A 25055-nucleotide genomic window follows, 5' to 3' on the forward strand; every position below is an offset into this window, starting at 1 on the left:
TTTGATCAAAATCTAAACTGAAACTCATTTAAACAATTAAAGGAACTCAAAAATGAGTATAATCTAGAATACATTTGTTTTTCAATTAGCTTGCTAATAAATAGAATTAAAATTGGTCTATAGTTATTACATGAGAGTTTTGAGCCATTTTTATATACTGGAATGACACAAGATAATTTCAAAATTTCATGAAAAGTTCCATTTAAGAAGGAGATATTAAATGGCTTAGAGAGAATATGAGAAAATTCAGAATAAAAATCAATAAGAATGTTTGTGGAGATGCTGTTAGGACCTATTGATTTTCTACGTTTCAATTTAGATATAAGTGATGAGATTTTTGAATGGTTTGTTAGAGATATCGGTAAACTATGAAGATTTGGATGCTTAAGATACTTTTAATAGGTGATGTAAAATGAGTAAATGAGTAAAATAAATAAAATGAGTCTTTGCAGATTAGAGCTGGTTCAGCTGAACCAACTTTAATCTGCAAAGACTTCAACAACTTTTTAACAAATGTTGCTCATAAACTTATTTCTAAAATTTACTCATTTTACATTACCTATTAAAAGTATTTTTGAATAATTTATAAAGTATTTTGAACAAAGTATAATTGAAACGTAGAAATTCAATAGGTCCTAACAGCATCAAATATGTTTCGTTAACTTGTAAGCAATTTAGAGGTACATTGTTGACATTTTTGACACTTATTAGACTTTTTATGCTTTTCCATATTTGAAGAAGATTTTTTGAAATATAGTTTTTACTTTCTACTTTATAGTTTTATTAGATTAATTCATGTATGTTTATAGCGTTTAAAGATAGTTTTTAGTTTAATTATATTTATTGGATCTTTATCCTTAACATTTTCCCTTGAATAAGATTTCGAATTTGAATTGATTTTATTGTTTCTTTAGTAATTCATCGCTTGAATTGACGCTTGTAGCTCTCAGTACTAATTTTTTTGAGTGGCACTCGGCAATCTAACAACAATGTTGTTTGAGAAAAAAATTGCTTCAAAACTGGAGTTAACATCGTTTCTATTGGTAATGTCATTCCAGTCAACTTTTTATAATTCAGATTTAAATGATTCTTTATTATAATATTTAAATTTCCTGCGGTATAAATTATGACTGCGTAGTATAAATAACTCGTTGAAATTAGGACAAATAAGGAACTGAGGTAGGTGATCAAAAAAAGAAGTTCTAACGTTTACTGTAATACTTTGGTTAGTGGTTTCATTTGAAAAGATATTGTCAACGGTTTTAGCAGAATGGTCAGTAACTCTTGTTGGTAGTGTTATAAATGGGCGAATAAGAACTAAGTAAGATTAAAAACTCAGAAGTTGCAAAGTCAGAGTTTGACTGTATCAGATCCATGTCAAAATTGCCAAGTAGAAAAACAGATTTATTTTCAGTAGATATTTTTTGGAGAAGGAAAGATATTTTACTTTTGAAGTTGTTTACATCCATGCTGGGTGTCTATAAGTGCAACCAACAATAACATTTGATTTTTTGGGAAAAATTTTTTAAATAAAAGTAGATTCTAAATAGCTTGGTGTGTATATGATCAAATTATCTCTTCTTTTATAAATTTTCTTTTATAAATCAAACCACCGATAACCAGTACTAAAACCATAACACTACACCACGGTTGCTTTTTTTCGAAACGTTAAAAACAAAATAAGTTCTGGTTAAATTTTATAAATCTCTGTTAAAACATAATATAAGTTTTTAAACTTTTAAAATTCAATGCTTTTCTTTAAAAAAAGATATCAAGTTTTAGGAGAAATAGAGAACGATAGATATTAATACACCCCTCCTTGTATGCATTTGTACACTTTTGGGTTAGCCCTTTTTCCCATATCTGTGTACGTACTTTATGGACTCTTTTAAAAGAGTTTTTAATGATAAATTTATAATTTTTTAAACTTAAGAGAGAATAGATACGATGAATATTAACAGAATTAAATCCTTTAACAAGCATCAGAGAAATGTTGCAGCAGTTTCATCTCTAACGATTCCAGAAAAAAAGGTTAAATGCTGTTAAGTTAATCACAGAGAAGAATACCAATAATGTCTAAACTAAATGTACAATGTACAGTATTTCCATTTTAATGCGCAATTAGACATCTTGAAAAACAAAGTGCATACAAAGAAACATTTAAGGAAATAACAAAGGACCGGACAGTTGCGTTTTGCAACTTAAAAGTTCAATAATGAGCTTAGCAAAACTTAATTTTTTAAAATCAGAAGACAGCGACAACTTTGAAATAATAGAACAAAAATGTTCCGATCCAGGACGCGGTAACTTACAAGAGATTAATGTGGCATACGGTGAGCGTTACAACAAAAAAGAAATATTCATTGGTCTGTTAAGGCTATTAACAAACACGCTAACAAAATTTTAATTTCGAAATTTTGCAAATGGTCCGCACTGATTTTCTAAACTAACAATCAGCTGCAACCTCTCTATTTTCTAAAAATGTCTTTAACAAAGATAAGACAAATTATGTGCAACAAAACAAAATACTAAAAGTAAAAAATATTTGAACATCTTTCCATGAAGACTTTAAATGGGCTAAACTTAGATATGAACAAAGTACAAGGAAACAAAAAATTTTTTAAGTGACTGCAATTGCCAAAAATTAATGGCTCAAAAGCTAAACAATATTCAATATGAAGAAAAAAGAAGAGATCTGATATTTTGTTCAAGATTCTATAAAATCATCAAAGATTTGGTTCAAATTAAAGAACCAAAAAATCAGTGCTGCTCAAAGCCGACGACAGGGGTTTCGAAGTGGAGAGGCACAATCGTAAATTTCCAAAAATAGTCATCAGTTTATAGAAATTTCTAAAAAAAAAAAGAAAAACGGGTGAAGAAACACTAGCCCCCCTCAGTGTCGTCGGCTCTAGTGCAGTTTTGGTCAATGTCCGAAAAGAGATATGGTAATGTTATTACTTTTAAAAGTAAATCCTTAAAAGGATTGAGGTGTTGGGGAGGAGGGGGAAGGGGGAGGGGGAGCATTGTTTCTTTCTTTTAAAACATAGAAAACAAAACAAATAAAAAAAATGCGACAAAGCTTTACGCTTTTGTGTTGTGTCATTATTTTTTACTTTAAATGATTTAATAAATTAATTAAATATATAAACTTTTTTTCTTAAAGTTTAAAGTAGTTTATAGTCTATCATGGTCAATAAAGAAAAAAGCTTTTTGTATCACTGACCATAAATTATGGCATAATAGACAATATTAAAGTTTATGGACAGAAGTTTATAAAAAAAAATCTCTAACTGTGTTTCCGATTGTATTTGTATGGTTGTACTGATTACTTTTTGTTGTGTAAGTTACTTCATCATATAGTTGTGTTAATTTATTTTCATTTAAAATAAATTAATACAAATAACTTACTACAAATTTATTTTAAGTTTTTAAAAAAATCTCATTAAAGAAGTGTATAAATTCTAAAATATCTTTAAATTAAAACTTTTTTAATTTAAAGATATTTTAATTTTGTTTTGTGTTTTATTAAAACCTTTTTTTTTTTCAAATTTAAAATATTTTATGTTATTTGATGTATAATGTATTGGTATTTAATTTCCTGTCAAAATTGTCAAAAGCTTGTGATTTCTTTAATTTAGTTGTCAGCTTTCTCAAGATCTTAATAAATCTTAATAAATGTTATTTTTATCAGTGAGTTTCTAATTTTGTAATTTTTAAGGTTATTTTAAACTAAAAGTTTCTCTTTTAAAATACAATGACAAGTAAAAACTAATAAACCAGAGACCCTAATAAGCTCAGAGCGAGTAAGAAACTTTTCCAAAAATTCATAATATCCCCTCCTTTGTAATAAGTATCTAGAGTACTCCATTTGGGTTTGCATTTGAAAAATGCATCCAATTATAGCATCCTTGGAAAAAAAAATTCGTCGATCAGCCTTACAATTCTTTCTGTATCTAATATGCTAGCCAAAATGAAAATCTGTGTTGCATTATTTTTTGTTTCGAATTATAATTGATCTTCTTGACTTGACTCATGGGTTTTTATTTGTACCTCATTGGTAATGGCTGTGCAAAACTAAAAATTGAAGTGCAGAGGAAAAAAGCTTGGCAAATAAAAGTTTTTAGAGCATGCAGGGACAGAACAGTAAACAGATCTGACTTTGCTGAATGATGATACAAATGAGAATGAATTTTAGTTGATAGAACTAAAAATGATAGCTCTTTTGAGTAGTGACCTTTGAGTGATAATACTGTAAAAAAAAGAAAGAGATCCAACTTTACGGCAATGTGAGAGAGGCTCAAGCTTGGCAGAAAAAACAGGTCTAACTTTGTTTGAATGCGTTTTTGGACCAAGTCTAAAAGAGAAAGAGCATTGTTAGAAGAACCAGCCCAAATAAAATAAATGTATTCCGTATGGGGACAAATAAGAGATATGTAAAGAATGAGAAAAGAATTAGACTAAGGTACTGGCGAGCACAATAAAAAGAAGCAACCTTAACAAATCTTAACTTTGCAATTGATTGTATCTTTAGTTTCCATGATGAGGAATGTCAACAGTGTTGCAATAGTTCTTTCAATTAAATAACTGAGTTTTGTTGGAACCATTGTCACCAAATTGTTAAAAATTTTTTTAACTTAGCTTTTACAATTATTTTTGGTATTTGAAGAAACTATCCATCTAAAAAGAGAAAGAGGATTGTTAGAAGAACCAGCCCAAATATAATAACTGTATTCCGTATGGGGACAAATAAGAGATTTTTAAAGATATTATAATTTTATACTTTTATCCATCTAATTTTATATTTTTCAAGATTTACTAGACCTAAATTATTTAAATTTAGTAAAATGTATTATTTTTATGGTGCAGCATTCTACTTATTTTATCTAGAGAGATTGTAAGCACATATGCACAATAATTGTGTTTTGTTTTTAATTTTTACTTGCTTTTTATTTATGTTATGAATAAATTTTTATTTGTTTTCATGATATGCATTCCACACAGTATTAGCCTCAAAAAAATTGAATAATTATTTTTTAAATTGTTTTTTATTGTTTTTATTTTATCTTGCCATGTTACTTTTATTTTTATATATCAATATGTAAAAAAGGAAGAAATGAAAAATGCCTAATAATTTGTGTTTTTTAATTATTTATATTTAAGTATGGAAGATATGGTTGGCACCTGGAGATTGGAATCAAGAGATCCAACATTTAATGATTTTCTTGTGTGTCGGCAAACTAGGTATTTATTAAGAACAATAATGACCACTTTTTCTGCAGATTTTGAATATTCATTGTCTGAAGATAAATCATTACTGACAAAAAAAACAATTTCTTCTTTTAATACAAACATGTATCCAATGTCAACTGCACATGATTTTGTACCTGAAAAAACTTTGTCTGGGAAGCCAGAAATAGGTCGTATATTCGAAACTAGCGGAAGAAAAGTAATTCAAGAAATGAGATATAAATCAGATGATTCCATAGCTGCGATAATGGAGCATCAGGTAATTGACGGAAAATTACATGTTAAGCTTAAATGTGAAAATGTCGTTTGTAATGAAGTATACAGAAGAATAAAGTAATTTAAATTAAAAAAAGATTAAAAGTTTTTATAAACGTTTTTTAGTATTCTCGTTTTTTATATACAGGTAAGCACCTGTAAAATAATATCTTAAGGTAATTATATTTTTAGGTAATTATGTTTTAAGGTAATTATATTTTAAGGTAATTATATTTTAAGGAAAAGGGCTATTCAAGATTCTTAGTTTAAAAAAAAAAGTGTGTTTCTGGCATGATATCTCTGAATTCAATAACCATTTTTCAAAATAAGATTTAATTCACGAGGTATTCTTAATTTAATAATTGTGTGCAAATTCAATAAAACAAAAAAAATTTCATGGAAAAGAGTTAGACCCGAAATTTGCTTAGCAATTCAATTTTATTTCTTGCCTCTTGAAAAATGATTATTTTTCTTCTAAAAATTCTAAAATTAATATTTTATTATTTGAAAACTTGTAAAATATTTGGTGCTGTTCCAAATTTTAATAGTAAAAAGTATTCGTATATAATATGATATGATTATAATCTGCATATATATGTAAACAATATATGCAAACAATAATTAAAAAAAGATGCCAATTTGACTGCAAAACGTCAATCAAGTCTATATGTTCACGTTCATGTCAATAAGTTTTTAAATTGAGAATTAAATTTTGACAAATAGTACATGGTAAAATTGCAAATGTAATATTTAAATGCTTTCTTTTTTAAATTCTCACCAAATGATTTTTAAAAAATTAGTGGTACAATAGGGCATTGACGGATTCAGGGATTCCTTGACCAAAATCTGAAAGTCCTAAAATATCTCAGAAATTAAGGAATTTTTTTTTTTTTTTTTTTTTAGGAGTCGCAAATGTGGTACAAAATACAAAAATATTTCAACATCTTTAACAAAATTAATTTAAATCGATTTATTATTAAAAGGATTGCCATGGTTTTCAGCGCATTTAGCTAAACAATAATCGTGATCACGTTTATCAAAGTGTGATTCTGCAAACAAGCGAACAGCTTCAAAGTATACTTTTGCCGCAGTTCTGCACTGATTCGCTTTGCTGCCAATGTTGTTTAAAAGATCGACTACTGAACCCCAAAATGAACGCTTTTCTTTCATTTGAGAACACACTTCTTTCATGTTATTATAAAACGATGTATCGCAGTCTGATCGACTCCAATTATAATGCGTTCCCTAAAATTTTTAATGCAAAAATTGATTAGACATACTAACAATTAAGTAAATTAAGCATACTAACAAATTTCAAATTAAAATTATTTTAAATTGTACTTTTTAACCCTTTAACTTATCAAAAACGATAAAAAAAACAAATAAGTTTTTTAAATTTATTACCATTAAAATATACTAAAATTTTGCGGTTAATCATTTGGGCTGGAATTTATTTTGCAAACTAAAAAAAGCTTAACTATTTATGTTAACACTGAATTTTATCGTTTTGTGTTGGTTTTCGCGGATCATTTTTGTGGACCAAAATAGTTTTGAAAAGTTTTTCTCAAGTTTTTATTAATGTAACTACAACTTATTTAAATGAAAGTTTAAAGAATTAATATTTAAAATTTATTAACATACTTTTACAATTTTTTTTGTAATTTGCCTTTTTACCTAAATTATCTTGTACAAGTAAATATTAATAAATTATCTTGTTTATCTTTTACCACTTTTATTTATCACGAGAAATTTATGTTAACGTATCTCGACGACAGGACCTTACGGTCTTCTACGCGGAGATCTTAAGGTCTACGGATTCTTTTCTTATTAACGAACAATTTTTATATATTTTTATAAGTTTTTTCTTGTAAACTTTATATTTTACCAAGAAATGTTGTTTAAAATGTAATACAAAAAAAAAAAAAAAAAAATAAACAACTTTTACCTGCATTATTTTGTTACAGACCTTATTATATATTTTATTTTTTGCATATCGTCTATATTAGGGTTTAGCTCGATAAAGGGTATCTTTATGTTTTTCCGGTAAATTTACAGCTAAAATAAAACTATTGAAACCAATAAATCTCAGGATCAAGCTCGCAGATAGGACGCTCCATAATAAAGTTGATCGTAATAATAACAATTTACCGGTAAATTTACTGGTAAAAACACTAAGTTACCCATGACCAATTTTACCGAGCACAACTCTAGTCAATGTTTAGTGAAATTTTTGTAAGAGCGTGGTTTAGCTTAAGAATACCTTAACTGGATTTGTAAAACCCAGTTCAGGTATGCTTTTTATTTCATTTTTTGTTATAGTCTTATTAGTTTAAAGTTGTAACCATTATCTGTGATTATACTATTGGATAATTATGGTTATATTTTATGTTTTTCTTTGCTCAACTTTAAGTTTCAAAAAAAAAATTATTAAACCATTAAAATTTTCCTGTTAAAGACAATAAACCAATAATAAAAAAAAAGGTGCGGGAATGATGCGGTCTGGTATTATTTTTGTTTTCGGCAGTATGTATATATATATATAAATATATATATATATATATATATATATATATATATATATATATATATATATATATATATATATATATATATATATATATATATATATATATATATATATATATATATATATATATATATATATATATATATATATGTATATATATATATATATATATATATATATATATATATATATATATATATATATATATATATATATATATATATATATATATATATATATATATATATATATATATATATATATATATATATATATATATATATATATACTACAGATAAAAAGTTTGGCAGGCTAGGAATTTTTAGAAATAAGTGAATAAACAAACATTTTGAAGTCTAGTTTACAATTTAATTAATATGTTTACACTAACTAAATATTATTTTACATTTTTGATCAATAGTTTCTAATTTTTACTGGCGTTTTAATTAAATTTTTGATTCGTCAAAATAACCACCTTCTGTATTACAGCTGTACAGATCCTCGGCATACGATCAATTAATTTAGACAGTTTTTCAGGTTGTATTGCGTCCCATTTTACGTGCAATATGCACATTCCTATCAAGTTCTTCCCACAACAACTCAATCGGATTAAGATAGCTGGCGATTGTGGTGGCCATTTCATTTTTTTTAATATTTTCTGGCTTTGAAGATCTGCTAAACAAGTTTTGCAGATTTTGCTGGTATTTTTTGGGTCATTATCGTGCATAAAAAAATACTTATCGGAAAATAAACTCTCACCAGAAGGCAGCATTTGATGTTCTAATATGTCTTTGTACACCTTTTTTGTCATAATTCCTTCAATTTTGTGTAGCTTTCCAATATTCCCCCCACCAAAACATCCCCAGCGACCACAGATCCACCCCCATGTTTCACAGTGGTTATTAAACATTCTTCCGAATACCCTTCCCCTGCAAATCTTCGCACGAAACAAAAACTTCGAACTTGGATTCATCTGTCCAAAGGACATTTTTCCATTCTTCAATTGACCAATGTTGATGATTTTTAGCCCAATTTAGCCTTTTTGCCTTATTAATTGGTCTTAATAATTGTTTACGAGCAGCTACACGCCCATGCAAGCCAAATTTCTTCAATCGATTCTTCACAGTGGAAGTAGTAATTTTAAGATCATTAAACTAATTGTAGACAGACCTGAGTTTTTCGACGGTGTACCTTCTATTTGATAAACAAATCTTTTTTGTTTCTCTATCTTGTAATTTATTAGTTTTTTTAGGCCTTCCAGTACGTTTTCTAGTTGCATTCTTACCAGTTTCTTTGTGTCGTTGAAATGTCCTTTAGACGCAATATCTTGAAATTTTCATTTTTTCTGAAATTTCGACTTGTGAATAACCTTCTTCATGATAACCTTCTTCATGATAAATTGAATTCTTTTTTTTTCAGCAATGTTCCTTTCGTTTACCCATTTTTTCACTTTTTTTACAATTTTTGGAAAATTTTAGTCAAATTATAAATATCAAAATTCTGTGCTCGTTATTTTCCTTTTTACTACAAAAAGGTATATCACACACAAAGTTTATTAATTGTCGCTCTAGTAAAGGTATTAATAACACTATTTCTTAACAGTGGCCTATTTACTGAATAACTAATTATTTTGACAAATCAAAACTGGAACGAGTACAACTAGAAAACGCAAGTTAAAATTGGAAATTATTAATCAAAAATGTGTAATAATATTTAGTTTTAGTAAACATATTAATTAAAGTATAAATTAGACTTAAAAATATTTGTTTATTCGCTTATTTCTAAAAATTCCTAGTCTGCCTCAAACTTTTTTTCGGTAGTGTATATATATATAAAGAAAGAGCTTTACACATCATTTATAAAATGCTGCAAGAATTTTGATTTGTTTAAATGATCACTTAGACCTTTTAATAATTTAATGTATTGGATCTGTTGTAGAGTTTGATCAAAATTCTTGCAACATTTTATAAATGATGTGTAAAGCTCTTTCTCTTCTTGATGAAACAAAACCTCTTTTTTTTTTAAATTATTAACAGGCTATTTGATCATTTAAAAACCGTCCTTAACAACTATTGTTTTTAAATTTAGAAAGCCCTATGGGATATGGGCTTTAGGATATATTAGCGAATAGCTAGCTTTTTAGTAATTTTGAAGCAATTTTTTTTCTCATTTTATTTTTTGCGTCTTGAAAGTTAAATTTTTTTGTGTTGGATATGATATATTTATGATAATAGTTGAAATTGTACCATTGTGATTTTATTATTCTTACCCTTTGGAGCAAAGCAATGGTAGCGCACTTGCCTCTGAAACAAAGGATCTGTGATTGAAACCCCACCTATGGGGAAGTCTTGCGACATCGTTTAGGAAGGAGGCTTGAACTTCCAATTAAATGCTCATCCGCGGTGCTCTGTGATAAGACCGTAAGGACTTCTTGAGGCACTTAAATAGAATTGAAAAAAAAAAAAAAACTATGCCATGTTGCTTTAGATATTGCAGTTTTGTAGCTATTGTTATTACTACGATGTTAGCTACATATTGTAATATTTTAGCTAGGTACAACATAACAACAAGTTTGTAGCTACTCAATGGCCGCATGTCGCAACTTTGTAGCTAGCAATATTATTACGATATATTGATAGCTACCGATCGTAGGTATGTTGCTAACTACGACATAACGATAAATCTATAGCTAGTCAATAGCTAAATATCATAGATTTTTTCGCTAGTAATGTTGTTGTAATATATTAATAGCTACATGTTTTAGCTTTGTCGCTTGCAACTGCATAACGACAATTCTATGGGGTCATCCATAAAGGACGTCACGCTAAGTTTAACTAATGGCTAGAAGTAGGAGAATGTTGGCTCTTGTGAGCAGAGATTTTAAAGATTATAGCGCTTTATGTTCAATAAAAATCTCCGCGGAAGAGAGACAATAAACTTCTACTTCTAGTTAGTATTTAAATTTTGAATGACGTCCTTTATGGACGACCCCTACAACTAGTTTGTATCAATAACCACCTTTGGTTACATACATTTGCATTCTCATATCGTGGGTTTTTAGTTGGCAATTTTCAAACAATATGTTGATAAATACTTATTGTAGTTTTGTAGGTGCGATATGTAGCTTGTTAAATTATAGCTCTAGCTAATAAGCTGCAGTGACACGCCACAACTTTTTAGGCGGTATTATCATAATACTATTATTTTTACTCATCTCAACTTTTTAGGCAATACTATCATTATATTATTGTTTAAAAACCTCAACTTTTTAGGCGATATTATCATTATGTATATATATATATATATATATATATATATATATATATATATATATATATATATATATATATATATATATATATATATATATATATATATATATATATACATATATCATATTGTAGATAATAACATACCAACAATTCTGTATTTATTCGATAAATACATTTTGCAATTTTATAGCTACCAACGTGGTTTTTTAGATATAACAACTGAAATATTAAAAAGATATAACAAAATAAAAATAAATTAAAAAAAAGTTTTAGTGGTATGCAGAGAAATCTGGCGTATAAATTAATAACGCGCATCGTGTCAAGTTGGTTTACGAAAAATTAAAAATTATAAAATAAAAAAGATCAAAAGTTTTCCCTCGAAGAGTCTTAATTTAAATAAAATAGGAAAATAGCCTATTAAGTTTCATGTAAATCGCCGCGTAAAAAAGCTTAATATCTCCTACTTCAGTTTTTAAAACATATTTTACGTTGCGTAGTTTATTAGTCAGTGATATGTAATAATATTAGGAAAGTAAAATAAATATGATTAAATAATACAATAAATGATAATATAGTTCAATTTTTGAAATATATTATCTGACAACTTAAAAACAGACGTTTTAAAAACGTTATAAGTCCGTTTTATGACGGACTTATGACCTCATCAGACAGATTAATGACGTCTAATTAATTATAAAATATTTATAAACAAAAAATGATGAATAATAAATAAAGATAAACAAATTAATCTTTAATCGCCAAAACACTTAACAAATTAGTAATGTAGGTTTTACTTCATATCTAACTCATAAAATTACTCAATTTATTACTGATCAATTTCAGTTCTCTCTTGTTTCTATAAAACGTTTAAGCAAATTTTACATCAAACAATTTAATTTTCAGCCAAGTAATTTCACTGATTATGCATATATTATTATTGCTCCCATCATATTTCAAGCCTTGTGCAAAAAAAAAGTTTACCTGTGGAACTTTAATAGATATTAGCAAAGCATATGATTAAGTTGACATTTTTATAAAAACACAAGAAAATAATGGTTTTAAAAACACATACTTTGCCTGACTATGATATTATTTAAACAATAGAAAACAATATATACCTTATAGCGAAGGAAAGTCTGACAATATGCGTTATTGCAGTAACGCATTTTTGCGCTTAGGAATCAAAACTTTTAGCAGCTTTTCACATACTTTTACCAACTGCAGTATGACATGCTTGCTTAATAAGTCTATCGTTGTTTATAGGTTTTGAGCTAAAAAAAGATTTCTTTTTTCTAGCAGTATTCCCAAATTATTTTTAAAAATTGGATTATTTGAGCTTTCAACTTGTCGATTAAGTTTATACTTTTATTGTAAGTTGAACATATCCCAAATTTTTCAATGAATTTTTCGAAAATCTCTTGTGAAAATTTGATAAAAAAGATTTAACAGATCTCCTCAACCACTGATTCTAGTCAGAAGAAAAATCATAACTATTAACGGTAATTAATACATTATCGTCAATAACAAAAGTTTCTTTTTTTTTTGGTCATTTCTTAAAAGTATAATAGGTTTATCGACGAAGATGTTATGTGAACCAGAGTTTGCAATATAGACAAAATAAACAGTCTTAAATTTTACGAGTGACTGTAAACTTTTTTAAATAACTGCTAAGATGTTCAATTACTTATTACTGCTTAAAACCTGCGTACAACCGAAGCAACTTACATCAATTTTTACCCTTAAGGAAGATGAATAACTAGTCATTAATATAAAGATAGATCAAAATGTTGTTGCTATTGGCATTTTTAAGGAGAATTGTTTTAGGTGCTTTATATCTTTTTTTTAAAGATTTTTCACCTTGAAACTATTTTAAAAGTGATCAAGAAAAAATAGGAGCCGGAAAAAAAAAAATCTTTAGATTCAAAATTCAGCTTTTTGTTTAAGGTCCTCCTTAAATAGGGTTTTTAATGAACAAAATTAAAAGCTCTATCATGCTCTATCATACTACTAAATTTTTCATAGTTTCAAAGTGTTTTTTTATTTTTAAATTGTTGTAAGCAACTAAACCTGAGAGAAAAAAATAAAGCAAATAAAAGCGGTACTTTAATTTTTGTTATGTTATTTGTGGTATTTTCAAATTTTTATACATTAACTTCTATAATCTATTCATTTATTTTCAAATTTTTATACATTAACTTCTATAATCTATTCATTTATTTTCATTTTCATTTATTTTAATTAAGTACTGCATATTTTTATATTTTAACTTTTGTAAATTTTACTTTTCTTCTATATTCTCATATTTATCACCGATCTACATCTCGGTACTATCTAAAATTGATAAAAAAAAAATAACAATTTATAAAAAAAGATAAAATAAACTTACGCAAGCGTAACATATATCATGTCTATTGCAAGCCGATGTGAACTCGTTTTTAAAAGGTGCTGGTATAATAGGCGGAACAGAACAACCGTCGGCGAATTTGTCTGCGGCGCAGGATAATGGACGAGCATAAACAAAATTAAATTTTAAAACAAATATTATTAAAAAGCGTCTAGTTGCTATCATGTTCCATTTCGAAAATCAGTAAAAAACGGTAAGTAGTAAGGATTTGAGAGTTACACGCAACTTCATATAATTGATAAAATAGAAAAACATAAGAACAAAGAGTTTCTAGAGAATACGTAAAATAATAGTTATACGAGTTTGCATTTTTGAAAAGCGTTCGATAAAAAAACTGATTGGTAAGAACGTAACAAAAAATATGCCGAAGAAAAATGTGCTGAATGCAGTTAAACTTTAATTATAGTGAAACAAATAAATTTTATTTATAAGATAAAACATCGTATTTGTACTGTTTAACAAATTTTAAAATGAATAATGAAAAAAATAAACTTTTTGATGAAATGAAAAACAAGTCAATATATTCCAACTGAGCGTTTTTGTGAAGAACTTAAGTTTTAATTTAAAAATTAAAGGATGTATTCGTATTCTATGTAACTTAACACGTTTTCAGATTTAAAATAATTTTTAAACTAAACGATAAAAAAGTTTTATCAAGATTTCTCGTGAATTGTTTTATAAGTGATTTAACTCACGAATAGTTTGTTTATCATTACGATGAAGCGTATCTTTAGGAAGACAATAATATAAGCCATCTATCCAAAACAAAATACTTATAAAGTTTAAAACCTACTCATCATGAAGCATAAATGAAGTATAAATTTTTTACAGCATAGTTATTATTTACTTTTCAAACGCTAAAAGATTTGTAAATAAAACTTGAAATTTGTTTATGAACTTAAATTTAGTTGAGTAAAGTATTTTATCTTTTTATTTTTGAATACTCATTGCCCTCAATCATCTCCGCAACAAAAAGATTTTACAAACTCCATAATTGATATGAAATAAATTTCACGTCAAATTATAACTTACATTTTCACAAATATAATATAAACTTTATGTTATATGCATATTAAAAACTAAATATAAAAATCTAAGAAAATTTTAACGTTTACCATACTACATATGCTGGCCGCCGGACACCAAAACATTTTAATGTATAAAAAAAAAAACGCTTATTAAAATTCTTAATCATGGGGCCAATTTAACTTGTTTTGTGGAAAAGTTAGCCTGAAAGATAATTTGCATTTTTTTCTTCTTAACTTATCAATAGATGTTAACTTAGTGGTTGTCCACAGCTAAACCTCTAATTTATAATAAACAGAAAAACATTAAGCAATGACATTTTTTTCAACAAAAATTTAATTACTGCTCAGTTCTTAAAGATTTAAAAAAAAAATGGAATAGCGCTCATAAAAATCTTTAAAATAAAAATATAAGAATTTAGCAACAAAATAAAAAAATTTTAAAATTATTCTTTTATGTACTAGAAGCATTGAAGCTTGAGCGCACGTGTCGTCGAACTATATTTAACAATTTTTTAAAACCATTAATTGTGAGCATACTAATTATAATTGAGTAATTTTTATTTAAAAGCAAATTCAATCGAGAATCTCACCTACTTTATAATCAGAGCATATATATATATATATATATATATATATATATATATATATATATATATATATATATATATATATATATATATATATATATATATATATATATATATATATATATATATATATATATATATATATATATATATATATATATATATATATATATATAATAAATCCTTTATTGGGAAATAAAGACTTCAACAAGGTGTGAGAGTTATCTCTTTAATTGTCAGAAATGCCACTGATTAAAACTAAGTAATAAGCCAAAAACAGCAACAAAGAATTTTAAAAAGATGGTAATATATGACTTTTTTGAAAGTTTAACAAATATTTAACAACGTACTTTTTACAAACATTTAATATTAATCTATGATCGCTCGAGTTTTACCAAAATTTAGCCCTGATTGCGTTGCTCCTTGATTTGAACCAGCTTGCAAACCAATTATTCCTTCACTAGCCCTAAGTTGTTGTTCTGTAAATTCGCGTTTATTTTCCGTTGCTTCAGTTGGTCCAAGACAGGGACCGTCGTAACCAATAGTTTGCGCTTTTCGACCTAGTGCTAAAATGCCGTTTATAACCTGAAAAAGTAATTATAGTTCTTATCAAGCAATTTATTGAAAAACTAAAAAAAAGGTTACTTTATAAAATTATCATTAACATTATAACTAATAGTAATTATACAACAACTTTTTAGATTCGTTGTTGTAATAAATAAACAAATAGATACAAGGTTTCTGAATAAAAACATGGTTTTACTATAAGAATATTTTACACACGTAATTACCATATATTTGAAAATAAAAAAAGAACAAAATACATGTTGCACAATTAAATAAGAAGTTATAAACAAATGTAGCATATTGCTATTACTAAAACCTCATATTTACAACTATGTAGTTATATTGTATGTTGTATCAGTGCAACGCCCTTTTTTCTCATCTGAGGGAAACAACAAACAATTGATCACTTTTGCTTCGACAATATGACTTGAGGAATCTCTTAGTCAAATATTTCAGGAGGATAAATAGTGCATTTGTTATCATAAATTTCCTGTACTGACACATATCATTTTTTTACGTTTCATCAATTCATAAAAACTATGGCAAATAATTTTTTATAAAGTCTTGTAACGATCGCAAAAGGTATTTTAAATAAAACTTGAAAGTGCAACAAACCTAAAATAGTTTTAAAGTTTAGTGCAATAATTTTTAAACATCGTTAATCAATCAAATTAAGATAAATTATTCTTTTTCGTATGATGGTTAACTTTTAGAAAACTCCCACGCAAAGAAACTTCTTTATTTTAACATTATCTCTGATAATATTTTCATGATTACCTCAAGCGATGTATTCATTACCTCAAACGATATTAACAATTTTATCGCTATATCGACACTTTGCTTACTTTACATACTTTAAGTCAATAATTTATCGACTTATAATTTATAAGTCGATTGATTGAATCAATTTATAAATCGAATAATTATTAAGGCAAAGTTATAAAATAATTTTGTTAACTGATGCGTATTTTTCAATTTTGTTTTTATTATATCTTGAACTTGGACTATTATCTTCAGATGTGATTCTAATCTAATATTTATGTTATTGTTTTTAAAAAATGTTCAAAAAAACCCCGCTTACCTGTGGAATATTTTGAGCTTCGTAAAGATCGACACTTTGAAAAAGATCTAATTTTTTGCAGCCCATTTTTTCGCAAGCTGTGAGAAAGTTATTAATATTTTCCATTTGTTTAAATACCATTTGAGTGTCGTTAATTTTCTTTACTGATCCTGGGACAATGACGTTGACAAGCTTGCATAAAATTTGTCCGTCTTTTAGACTAGAAATGACATCTTTTTCACACCTGACCTAGAGTATAATAATTAAAATTTTAAATTTTCAGTTTTAAACAATATAATTACATTTTTTTAATGATTACCTAACCGAAGTGCAAGGGTACAAAAAAAAATTTAAACATTGTTTTTATTACGAATAATAATGTTAAGACCCGACTTTGGGTCTTATAACATATCAATAAAAAAGAAGTTAATAACCAAGTAAAAATTAAATAATGTTTGTTTACAAATTTTTATAAACATTACAAAAAGTTAATGTTTAAATTGCAGATCTCAAAGCTACGAACACGACCGTTGATATTTTTTCGTTAACAAAAAGTGTAAAGCAGCTAGGACCAGTCACAATATTTATTAAACAGCAGGATATTAAGAAATTATTATCATAGCTTGCAAAGAGGACGGCATTCCACAAATGCCATAACAAAAAATGAATTTACTACAAAATCATTGTCTGAAAATAGCATGATATTACTAAAAAATCCATCCTGTGTTATAAATATGATAAAAAAAGAATTTGAGTTAACAAAAAAATTAGTGAATTTTTTTTAACTAAAAAAAGAAATATCTAGCAAATTGCAATTTTTTATATCGTCAGACAAAGGCGCGTCTTTAAGAAATTTATTTAAATATAACATTATTTAAATATAACATTATTTAAATATAAATTTACACTTATCAACAAAGTTTTAGAACCTGGGAATGACTTCAATAGCCAAATCATTTCTTGCAGGTAAAATTGTGGATTTAGTAGAAAATAAACTGCCAGATTTCAATTTATCAATAAAAGGCACATCAAAGCAAATGTTACTAATAGAGCACATCCCTAATGATATGATATGATTAGGATGGCTAATTGGTATTGAATATTAGTTTGGTTGTGCCCATGAATTTTATTTAAAAGTGTGTGATGTTTTTTTTACAAAAATTTAAACTCTTTAGAAGGAAAATATATTTATAGGTGGTTGAATGTTGCAAGATTCTGATGAAAATTTTAGTGATTGTGATTAGTATAATAATAAAATAAAATTTTGACGATAAAACATATTGACGAGTCGTATAGCTCAACAGGCTTCACATTTGCTAATGATATACAAAGTAGCGTAATTTTTTTTTTTTATTCAAAAGATTCAAAAAGTTGCTCGAGTATTACACAAAACACCTCCTAAGAATAAAATCTTACAAATGTACGTGTCTTAAAGAACCTAAGCTGAAGTTGAAGTAAAAACAAGAGAGAATTATCTTGTTGCAATGCCATAAAGATATTTGAAAGTAAAAAATTTCTAGCGGAAGGTTGCATAAGTTGAGCATGTTAACATTGCATTGTTTTTTGCAGCCAAAATATTATAATATATATAATTTTTTTTGCAGATTATCAGAATTTAGTCTTTCCTCTTAAAAAATGTAAATGGATAGTTCATTAAAAAAAAAAATCTTTATACCAAAAATTGCGTTATTTTCAATACATCCGATCGTTTCATCTGAGGAATCCAGTTTCCTAAGATAAGCTTTTTTTAATGGAACTCAAAAAAACTCAAAATAACAAAAAAATATTCACACACACACACACACTCAAACACACACACACACACACACACACACACACACTCACACAAAAATTGTTTCTCTAAGAACTATACTTAAAGGTAATACATAAAAACCAAAAAAACATTATAAATCCTTTCTCTAAATCTGCGAAATTTTTTGAAAAAACTTTCGCTCTTTAAATATAAAAATAAAGATCTGTGATGAGTAACTTTAAAAAAACTTTTCTTAATAAAAATCCGCATCTCATCTTAAGCGTCTTAAAACGTATCATCTTAAGAAACTTTACTAAGTACTATCATAATTTAAAAAGCAGGACAACAGCTTATGTATAATCTCATATAACCCATGGAATTAGAAGTAGGTAAGCATAAAATATTCAGGATATAATAAATTTTTAGTGATCTTGTTTCGTTTTGACGTAATTGCAAAATATTGAATAATAAACAATTATAACGGGGATGGTAAATTTTTTTAATAATAAAACAATGAAAGAATATTAACTACACAATCAAGAAGTTAAAATATATAACACCGTTAAACTTTTATAAATATACATAACCAAAAAAATTCGCAAAAAAAATCAGTAGCCTACCCGTAAAAGAGGTTATACCATCTTAGGAACCTGCTCATCTTATGCAATCTTCCCCTATATTCAAAGTAATAATCAATTTAAAAGAAATTCTCAATATTTCCGAAAAGAAAAAGAACGCAATAACAATTTTGTTATAACCAATATAGTTGGAATGGAAAGGCTCGGCAGTAGTAATACTATTACTTGACGCGGAAGATATGTTATTATTCATCAGTAAAAAAAAAAAAAAAGTTATAGTAAGTTATAGATAGACGCTTTTCATCATCACAACAAGAGTAGTCATAACGAAAGCGAAGTTTCTTCAATACCTCAACCGGTTGCTGCTACGTTGTTGGACTAATGTTGTTTGACGCATAAAGAATAGTTGTATACTACTGTTTATAATGTCAAACTAGTAGAAACAGGATCTCTAGATAGCTTTGCAATATGTATAAAGTTTATAGGGTCGTAATTTTTGAACTTTAAGAGATCATTGTATGATATTTAATATTTATCGATGAATATAAATTTAGTTATGAATGGTTGAAAAATCTTTTATTAACTTGTTGCTTTCACATAAGGGGCAAGCGTCGCCAAAATTTTAGGGCTTTTTTATTCCCATGGCACCAATCAAACATAAAAAAATACTGCATCTGCCCCTGAATAAAAAATTCAGATTAGTCTGTATTCTAAACTTGTGCTAGAAACCTCTTGTTTGTTATTTTATTTGAATAATGATTTTAGGTTAAATAAAATAAAACTTATGCCGTGATCCCGGTAAATCCCGGTATAAGAAAATTACACACTTGTTTGACATAAAAAACTTTTTGTAGACGTTATAAAATTGCACACTTGTTTGACATATAATACCGGATGCAAAAATTACAGAAAATGAGCGATCCTAACAGTCACGCAATTTATATTAGAAAAGTAACTGTGACGTCTCATGTAAATAAAAAATATCTCAATTTAAATCCATACGCGCGTACGCAAAATATTTTAAACTTTCCTACTCTTAGGAAAAGTAAAGCGACCAATATAAATTGAACCGTTTGATAAATTATTTTGTTTCGTAAAATGTCTTTAATTGATTTTGCGTAACGTATTTATTGAAGATACGTCACTGACACGAGTGAACTTTGTGCAAGGGATAATAATTATATTAGTGCTGTAACATTAATTTGAAAATATTATACTTCTTATTTTGTTGTTTTTAAAGAAATTTCAACGACTAGTTATCATTTATGTGATGATAAAATAGGAAATAATTTAGTAGGAAATTTAGTAAATAACACTTAAAGAAGGTTTTCCTTACAAACTTAAACGGTTGGAAAAAATCAAAATTGCTTTTTTAAACTAAACGTTACGAAAAGGTTGGAAGTAGTAGTTATGTCATAATAGAGAAATAAAGTTTAAAGAAATGGGTTTTAATTTTTTTTTTTTTTTTGCATTATTACAAAGCAGCGAAATTTCGTTCGGTTTTGTGGTGCGATATATTATTTTTCACTTTTTGAAAATGTTTTTTACATCTTTTTATGCTTTGAAATGAGGATAATCTTTGAAGGTGGAAGCTATTAACTTAATGATTCATAATTTTTTTTTGATTTCGCAGGATTAATTCTAAGTGATAATCTACCAATTGTTTATTTTATCGTTAAAGATATGAATGGTATTGTAAGTGTCATTAATTTTTTAATTGGCTGTTGAAGTTTTCGCAGCTTTAATGAAACTTGCGCAAAAATAAAACGATAAAAAGATTGAAAAGGTCTTGAAACTACTCAAGAGTGACATCAATAAAATAAAATTGAATCGAATTAGACCAAAAACAAGATGTATGATTCGTATAGAATTTTCGCATTTTGTATTCATATAGAAGTTTTTCAACATCGATATTTTTATATCATACATTCTTTCCAACCGTCCATATTTTTTTCTCGCTAATGTTTTTTTACTGCTTTCTTTTACTGATTTGACATGAAGTTACTTTTTTTTTATTTTTTTTTTACTTCTCAAAATATCTAGAGAAGACAATTCATTTTTTTTTTTTTAAGAAAAAAGTTTAAGCAAACTTTTATTATGTCGGCAAAAATAAAGGTATAAAAGATAAAACGAAAAAGACGCTAAGAAAGCTTAGTTATATAATAAATTGCGTATTTATATTGCTCAAATGCTTTTTTAAAAAGTACAAAATTTACCTCTGTTATTATTTTTGAAGCTTCATCCGTGTAACCTCCATCAACAAGCACGTCTCTAATCCAATACATGCAATCACTAGATACGTCGGGATCAAATTTTTCGGCTTTCTTTCGTGCCAACTCAGCTGATAAACCATAACCACGAGGTCTGTTAGCCATATTATAATTTTTTAATTTACCAAGATGCTAAATAAAGTTCCAAGCAATTAGAGTATCAAAATTAAAATGTAAAATAGAACTAAAATAGAACTTTTTTAGCATTTTGTTTTCATATTAAAAAAAGTTTAATAATGAACTTCATTTAAAACACTAAATATGTTCTGTTACGTTTGTTTAGCCCTTTGTTATGCAGTCCTCTGTTATGTAAACGTCATTGACAAATATTACGTCAGAATATACTAATGACTAAATAGTGAAGTATTCAGCGTAAACTTGTTCGCTTTCTTATATCGACTTTATCAAACATTTGCAACATCTTAGCACTAACAGTTTCAGACGACGTTTGAATTGCAAATCCGTTTTTTAAATTATTTGTAATGACTTTTTCATGTTGCTATGTAACAAAATAACTATTGTTTATCAATTGTAAGTCTAGTCTGTTGAAATAAAATTAGAGAAGTCTATTTATTTAGATGTGTACTTATATAAATGTGGTGAAAACGATTCCATAAAAATAAATTTGTGCAAAATAAATAACAATTCTTTTTTTACAATTAATGCTTGGGCTAACATCTTTTGAACACAAATGGTTGTTTTAAATAAGAATGTTTGTTTTATGCTTTGTCGCTTAAAAAAACAAAGCGTTAAACCACTGCAATTAAAAATTTATGAGTATTTTAAAACAAGTAAAATTGACCAATGATAAAGCTGAATGAATTATAAATAAGCCAATCATATAATTTACTATTTATTAAATGCCAAATTAGGCTATATAAGTAAAATATAAGAAATATTTAAAATAAATTTTTTACTTGATGATTTCCATAACTTCTAAGTTGGTTACATTTAGTTAGTGGAGGAAATTCGTGACGTAATTTTTCAATTTCATAAAAAAGCTCTTTTTTTCATTTCAGACTTTCTTCCTCTTTTATTTTCTAAAAGCCATAGTTTTAAAAATTCTATTTCTTGATCTTCTTGATAAAATTTTTTATTTTTATCGTATTGCATAAAAGGAACGTACGATAAGTATGTTCCTCCTATGAATATGAATGATCCTTTTATGAGAAAGATTATAATTTGTTAACATATGCGTCTTTATAAATGCGTAATTCAAATTATGTTTAATTCAAATCAAACATTGACATTTATAAAGATATACAATCGCACGGTTACGCCTATAGCCTAAAGACATACATTCTTACGATTATGTCTATAGCAGAATAAATAGATAAGCAATTGTCATTAAACGTTTCATAATTTATTTAATGTCAAGCTACTATCTTATTTCAACTTTTACCTATATTTTCAATATATGTATCACAAATATTAACATTTTAAAATTGAGTTCAGTTTTCTCTCATTGTTACACCATTTTAACAACAACGATATACGACTAATAATTTCGTTTACTTTTAACTTTTTGTTCCTAGTTGACCCTTGCCACTTCAAACTTTAAATGTGAAATAGTTTTTATTATTTTTTTCAAGCTATATTAAAAATTATTCAACATTTTATAGCTGACTTGCCTACATTTTTAAATGCAACTTAATTGCATCAAATATCTGAAAATAGTATTAATAACAAGCTTTTATTTCTAAATATAATGATCAAGAGTGACTTTAAATTAGGCCAAAACTGACAATTAATAATTTTTCAAAGATTAAACTTTGGCGGTGTCTAAAAACAGAAGTAAATAATTCAATATAAAATTTATTTGATGAAGGGTTACAAAAAATGTGAGAACGGAAAGCAAAAGTAATTGACCCATCTCTCCTTGTTTTAAATTTTTACCGCCACCACCAGTTTTAACTAGCCCAACTAAAAAACTTTTATTGCAATAAGCTTATGTACTTATATAAAAATCATCGATTTGTTTCAAAAACTTTTTATTTTTGCATCAGCAAAATTTTATAATCAAATTTATAAAACTCAGTTTTATGTAATTGTTAAAAATGCTCTGTTTAATATTCTTTCATAAAGTACAACAATGAAAATACTATTTTTCTATTTGTCTGTTATCTTATTTAGCAAAATTCGACTCATCTTTTACAAACTCTAACTACAATTTATATACAATCACACAACCACAACAATTCACATTAATACCCGTATAAACACATTAACAGTTATACATTGAACCATACAAACACATTAACAATAATAACTGATTACAAAATACTTGAACTATGAAACACTCAAACGTTACCATGGAATCTCAGTCAGAAGCGCTGGAGTTGCTATACATTACTTTTGTGTATATTACCTTTGTAGAGCAGCAAAATATAAATGTTTTTTTTTATATCTTTTGAGCTTGCCTATAATATATTTTTAGCTTTTATTTTTCTCAACTACAAATATTATAGAGTATTTTTTTAGAGTGTTTTTAATGTAACAAAATATCAAATAGAAAGCATATATATATGCTCATAAAAAAATAAGTCTTATTTGTTTTTTGTAAAGGTTGCATACAAAAAGGCAAGTTTCAAAATTGGAGGGTAGCCCCAAACACATAGTTAAACTATGTTTTACCTCTTTTTTACCCGTGTGAAATATAATATATAATTAGTTAGCATTGAACTGTTCTTAACACATAAAAAAAAAAATTGCCTTTAAAAATTGCCTCTGACATATATGGAATGGGAATGAAAGTGTTACTATTTAGAAATATAAACACTAGTTTTTTACTAATGAAAGTTACAGGTTTGTGTGTTATATTAAATTTATTACTATTTAAGTTAAAAAAAGTTTGTCCGTAACCACCCTCCAAATATGTGTCCGATACCAGCTGATAAACTAACTTGTGTCCGATACCATTTTTTAATAACTGTTTTAAAAAAATGTATCTTTAATTAATAAAAAGTTAGTAGTCTACTTTAAAATTAGGTATAATAATATGTCAATCAAATATGATAATAAATCGCCCTTCTGGAGTTGGGTAACAATATCATGCACTTCCAGTCAATCTCTCCGGCATATTATGATAGATATTTTGCATATGCCATATTTTTACTCAAATAATGTTTTTATAGTATCTAAAATTAAATAGCTTTTTTAGTTTAAGCTATACATCAAGTGTCTGGAGTTACCCGCCGTCCGGGGCTACCCGACTTTCCCTTATCAAACGTTTTTTTGTGTCATTGTACTGCTTTTATAGAAAATGACATCTTGCTCAACCACGGCATATAATTTTATTATAACATTTTATCCATATTTGTAACAAAATCCTAATATATGATCTGATTCAATAAAATAATCATAAAATACTTTGCTTTGTATGATTATTATGAAACACACACGCACATACAATTGTCTAAATGACGGTATCAGTTTAAAAATACTGTATCTCTCAGGGAGTCGCATATTAACCAATAACGACGGAATTTATGACCTCGAAACTTTTAG

At 26.8% G+C, this 25055-nt stretch overlaps 2 protein-coding genes and 1 long non-coding RNA gene across 3 annotated transcripts; 1 reads left to right on the forward strand and 2 right to left on the reverse strand.

Annotated features, from left to right (window-relative positions):
- Positions 1 to 3066: 3066 nt before the first annotated feature.
- On the forward strand, positions 3067 to 5330 carry LOC100204812 (uncharacterized). The gene is made up of 2 exons (XR_010644403.1): positions 3067 to 3339; positions 5161 to 5330. It is a non-coding gene; the product is annotated as an uncharacterized LOC100204812 (long non-coding RNA).
- Positions 5331 to 6447: 1117 nt separating this feature from the next.
- Positions 6448 to 14003, reverse strand: LOC124812170 (conodipine-P2). Its single transcript, XM_065820727.1, has 2 exons — positions 13688 to 14003; positions 6448 to 6747 (listed from the first exon to the last, which is right to left on the reverse strand). The coding sequence occupies exons 1-2, from the start codon at positions 13868 to 13870 to the stop codon at positions 6463 to 6465; spliced, it is 468 nt and encodes a 155-aa protein (XP_065676799.1). The 5' UTR covers positions 13871 to 14003; the 3' UTR covers positions 6448 to 6462.
- Positions 14004 to 15586: 1583 nt separating this feature from the next.
- Positions 15587 to 21718, reverse strand: LOC100215181 (myophilin). The gene is made up of 3 exons (XM_065820499.1): positions 21495 to 21718; positions 16969 to 17196; positions 15587 to 15905 (listed from the first exon to the last, which is right to left on the reverse strand). The coding sequence occupies exons 1-3, from the start codon at positions 21651 to 21653 to the stop codon at positions 15690 to 15692; spliced, it is 603 nt and encodes a 200-aa protein (XP_065676571.1). The 5' UTR covers positions 21654 to 21718; the 3' UTR covers positions 15587 to 15689.
- Positions 21719 to 25055: the final 3337 nt, after the last annotated feature.

This window comes from Hydra vulgaris, chromosome 15, assembly GCF_038396675.1.
Source record: "Hydra vulgaris chromosome 15, alternate assembly HydraT2T_AEP".
NCBI lineage: Eukaryota > Metazoa > Cnidaria > Hydrozoa > Anthoathecata > Hydridae > Hydra > Hydra vulgaris.

Coding starts and splice junctions, on each gene's coding strand:
- LOC100215181 (XM_065820499.1), bottom strand. CDS start 21,653: ATGGCTAACAGACCTCGTGGTTATGGTTTATCAGCTGAGTTGGCACGA. Junction 17,197..21,494: donor CTTCAAAAATAATAACAGAG/GTAAATTTTGTA, acceptor ATTATACTCTAG/GTCAGGTGTGAAAAAGATGT. Junction 15,906..16,968: donor AAGCTCAAAATATTCCACAG/GTAAGCGGGGTT, acceptor TTACTTTTTCAG/GTTATAAACGGCATTTTAGC.
- LOC124812170 (XM_065820727.1), bottom strand. CDS start 13,870: ATGATAGCAACTAGACGCTTTTTAATAATATTTGTTTTAAAATTTAAT. Junction 6,748..13,687: donor ATGATATATGTTACGCTTGC/GTAAGTTTATTT, acceptor TAAAAATTTTAG/GGAACGCATTATAATTGGAG.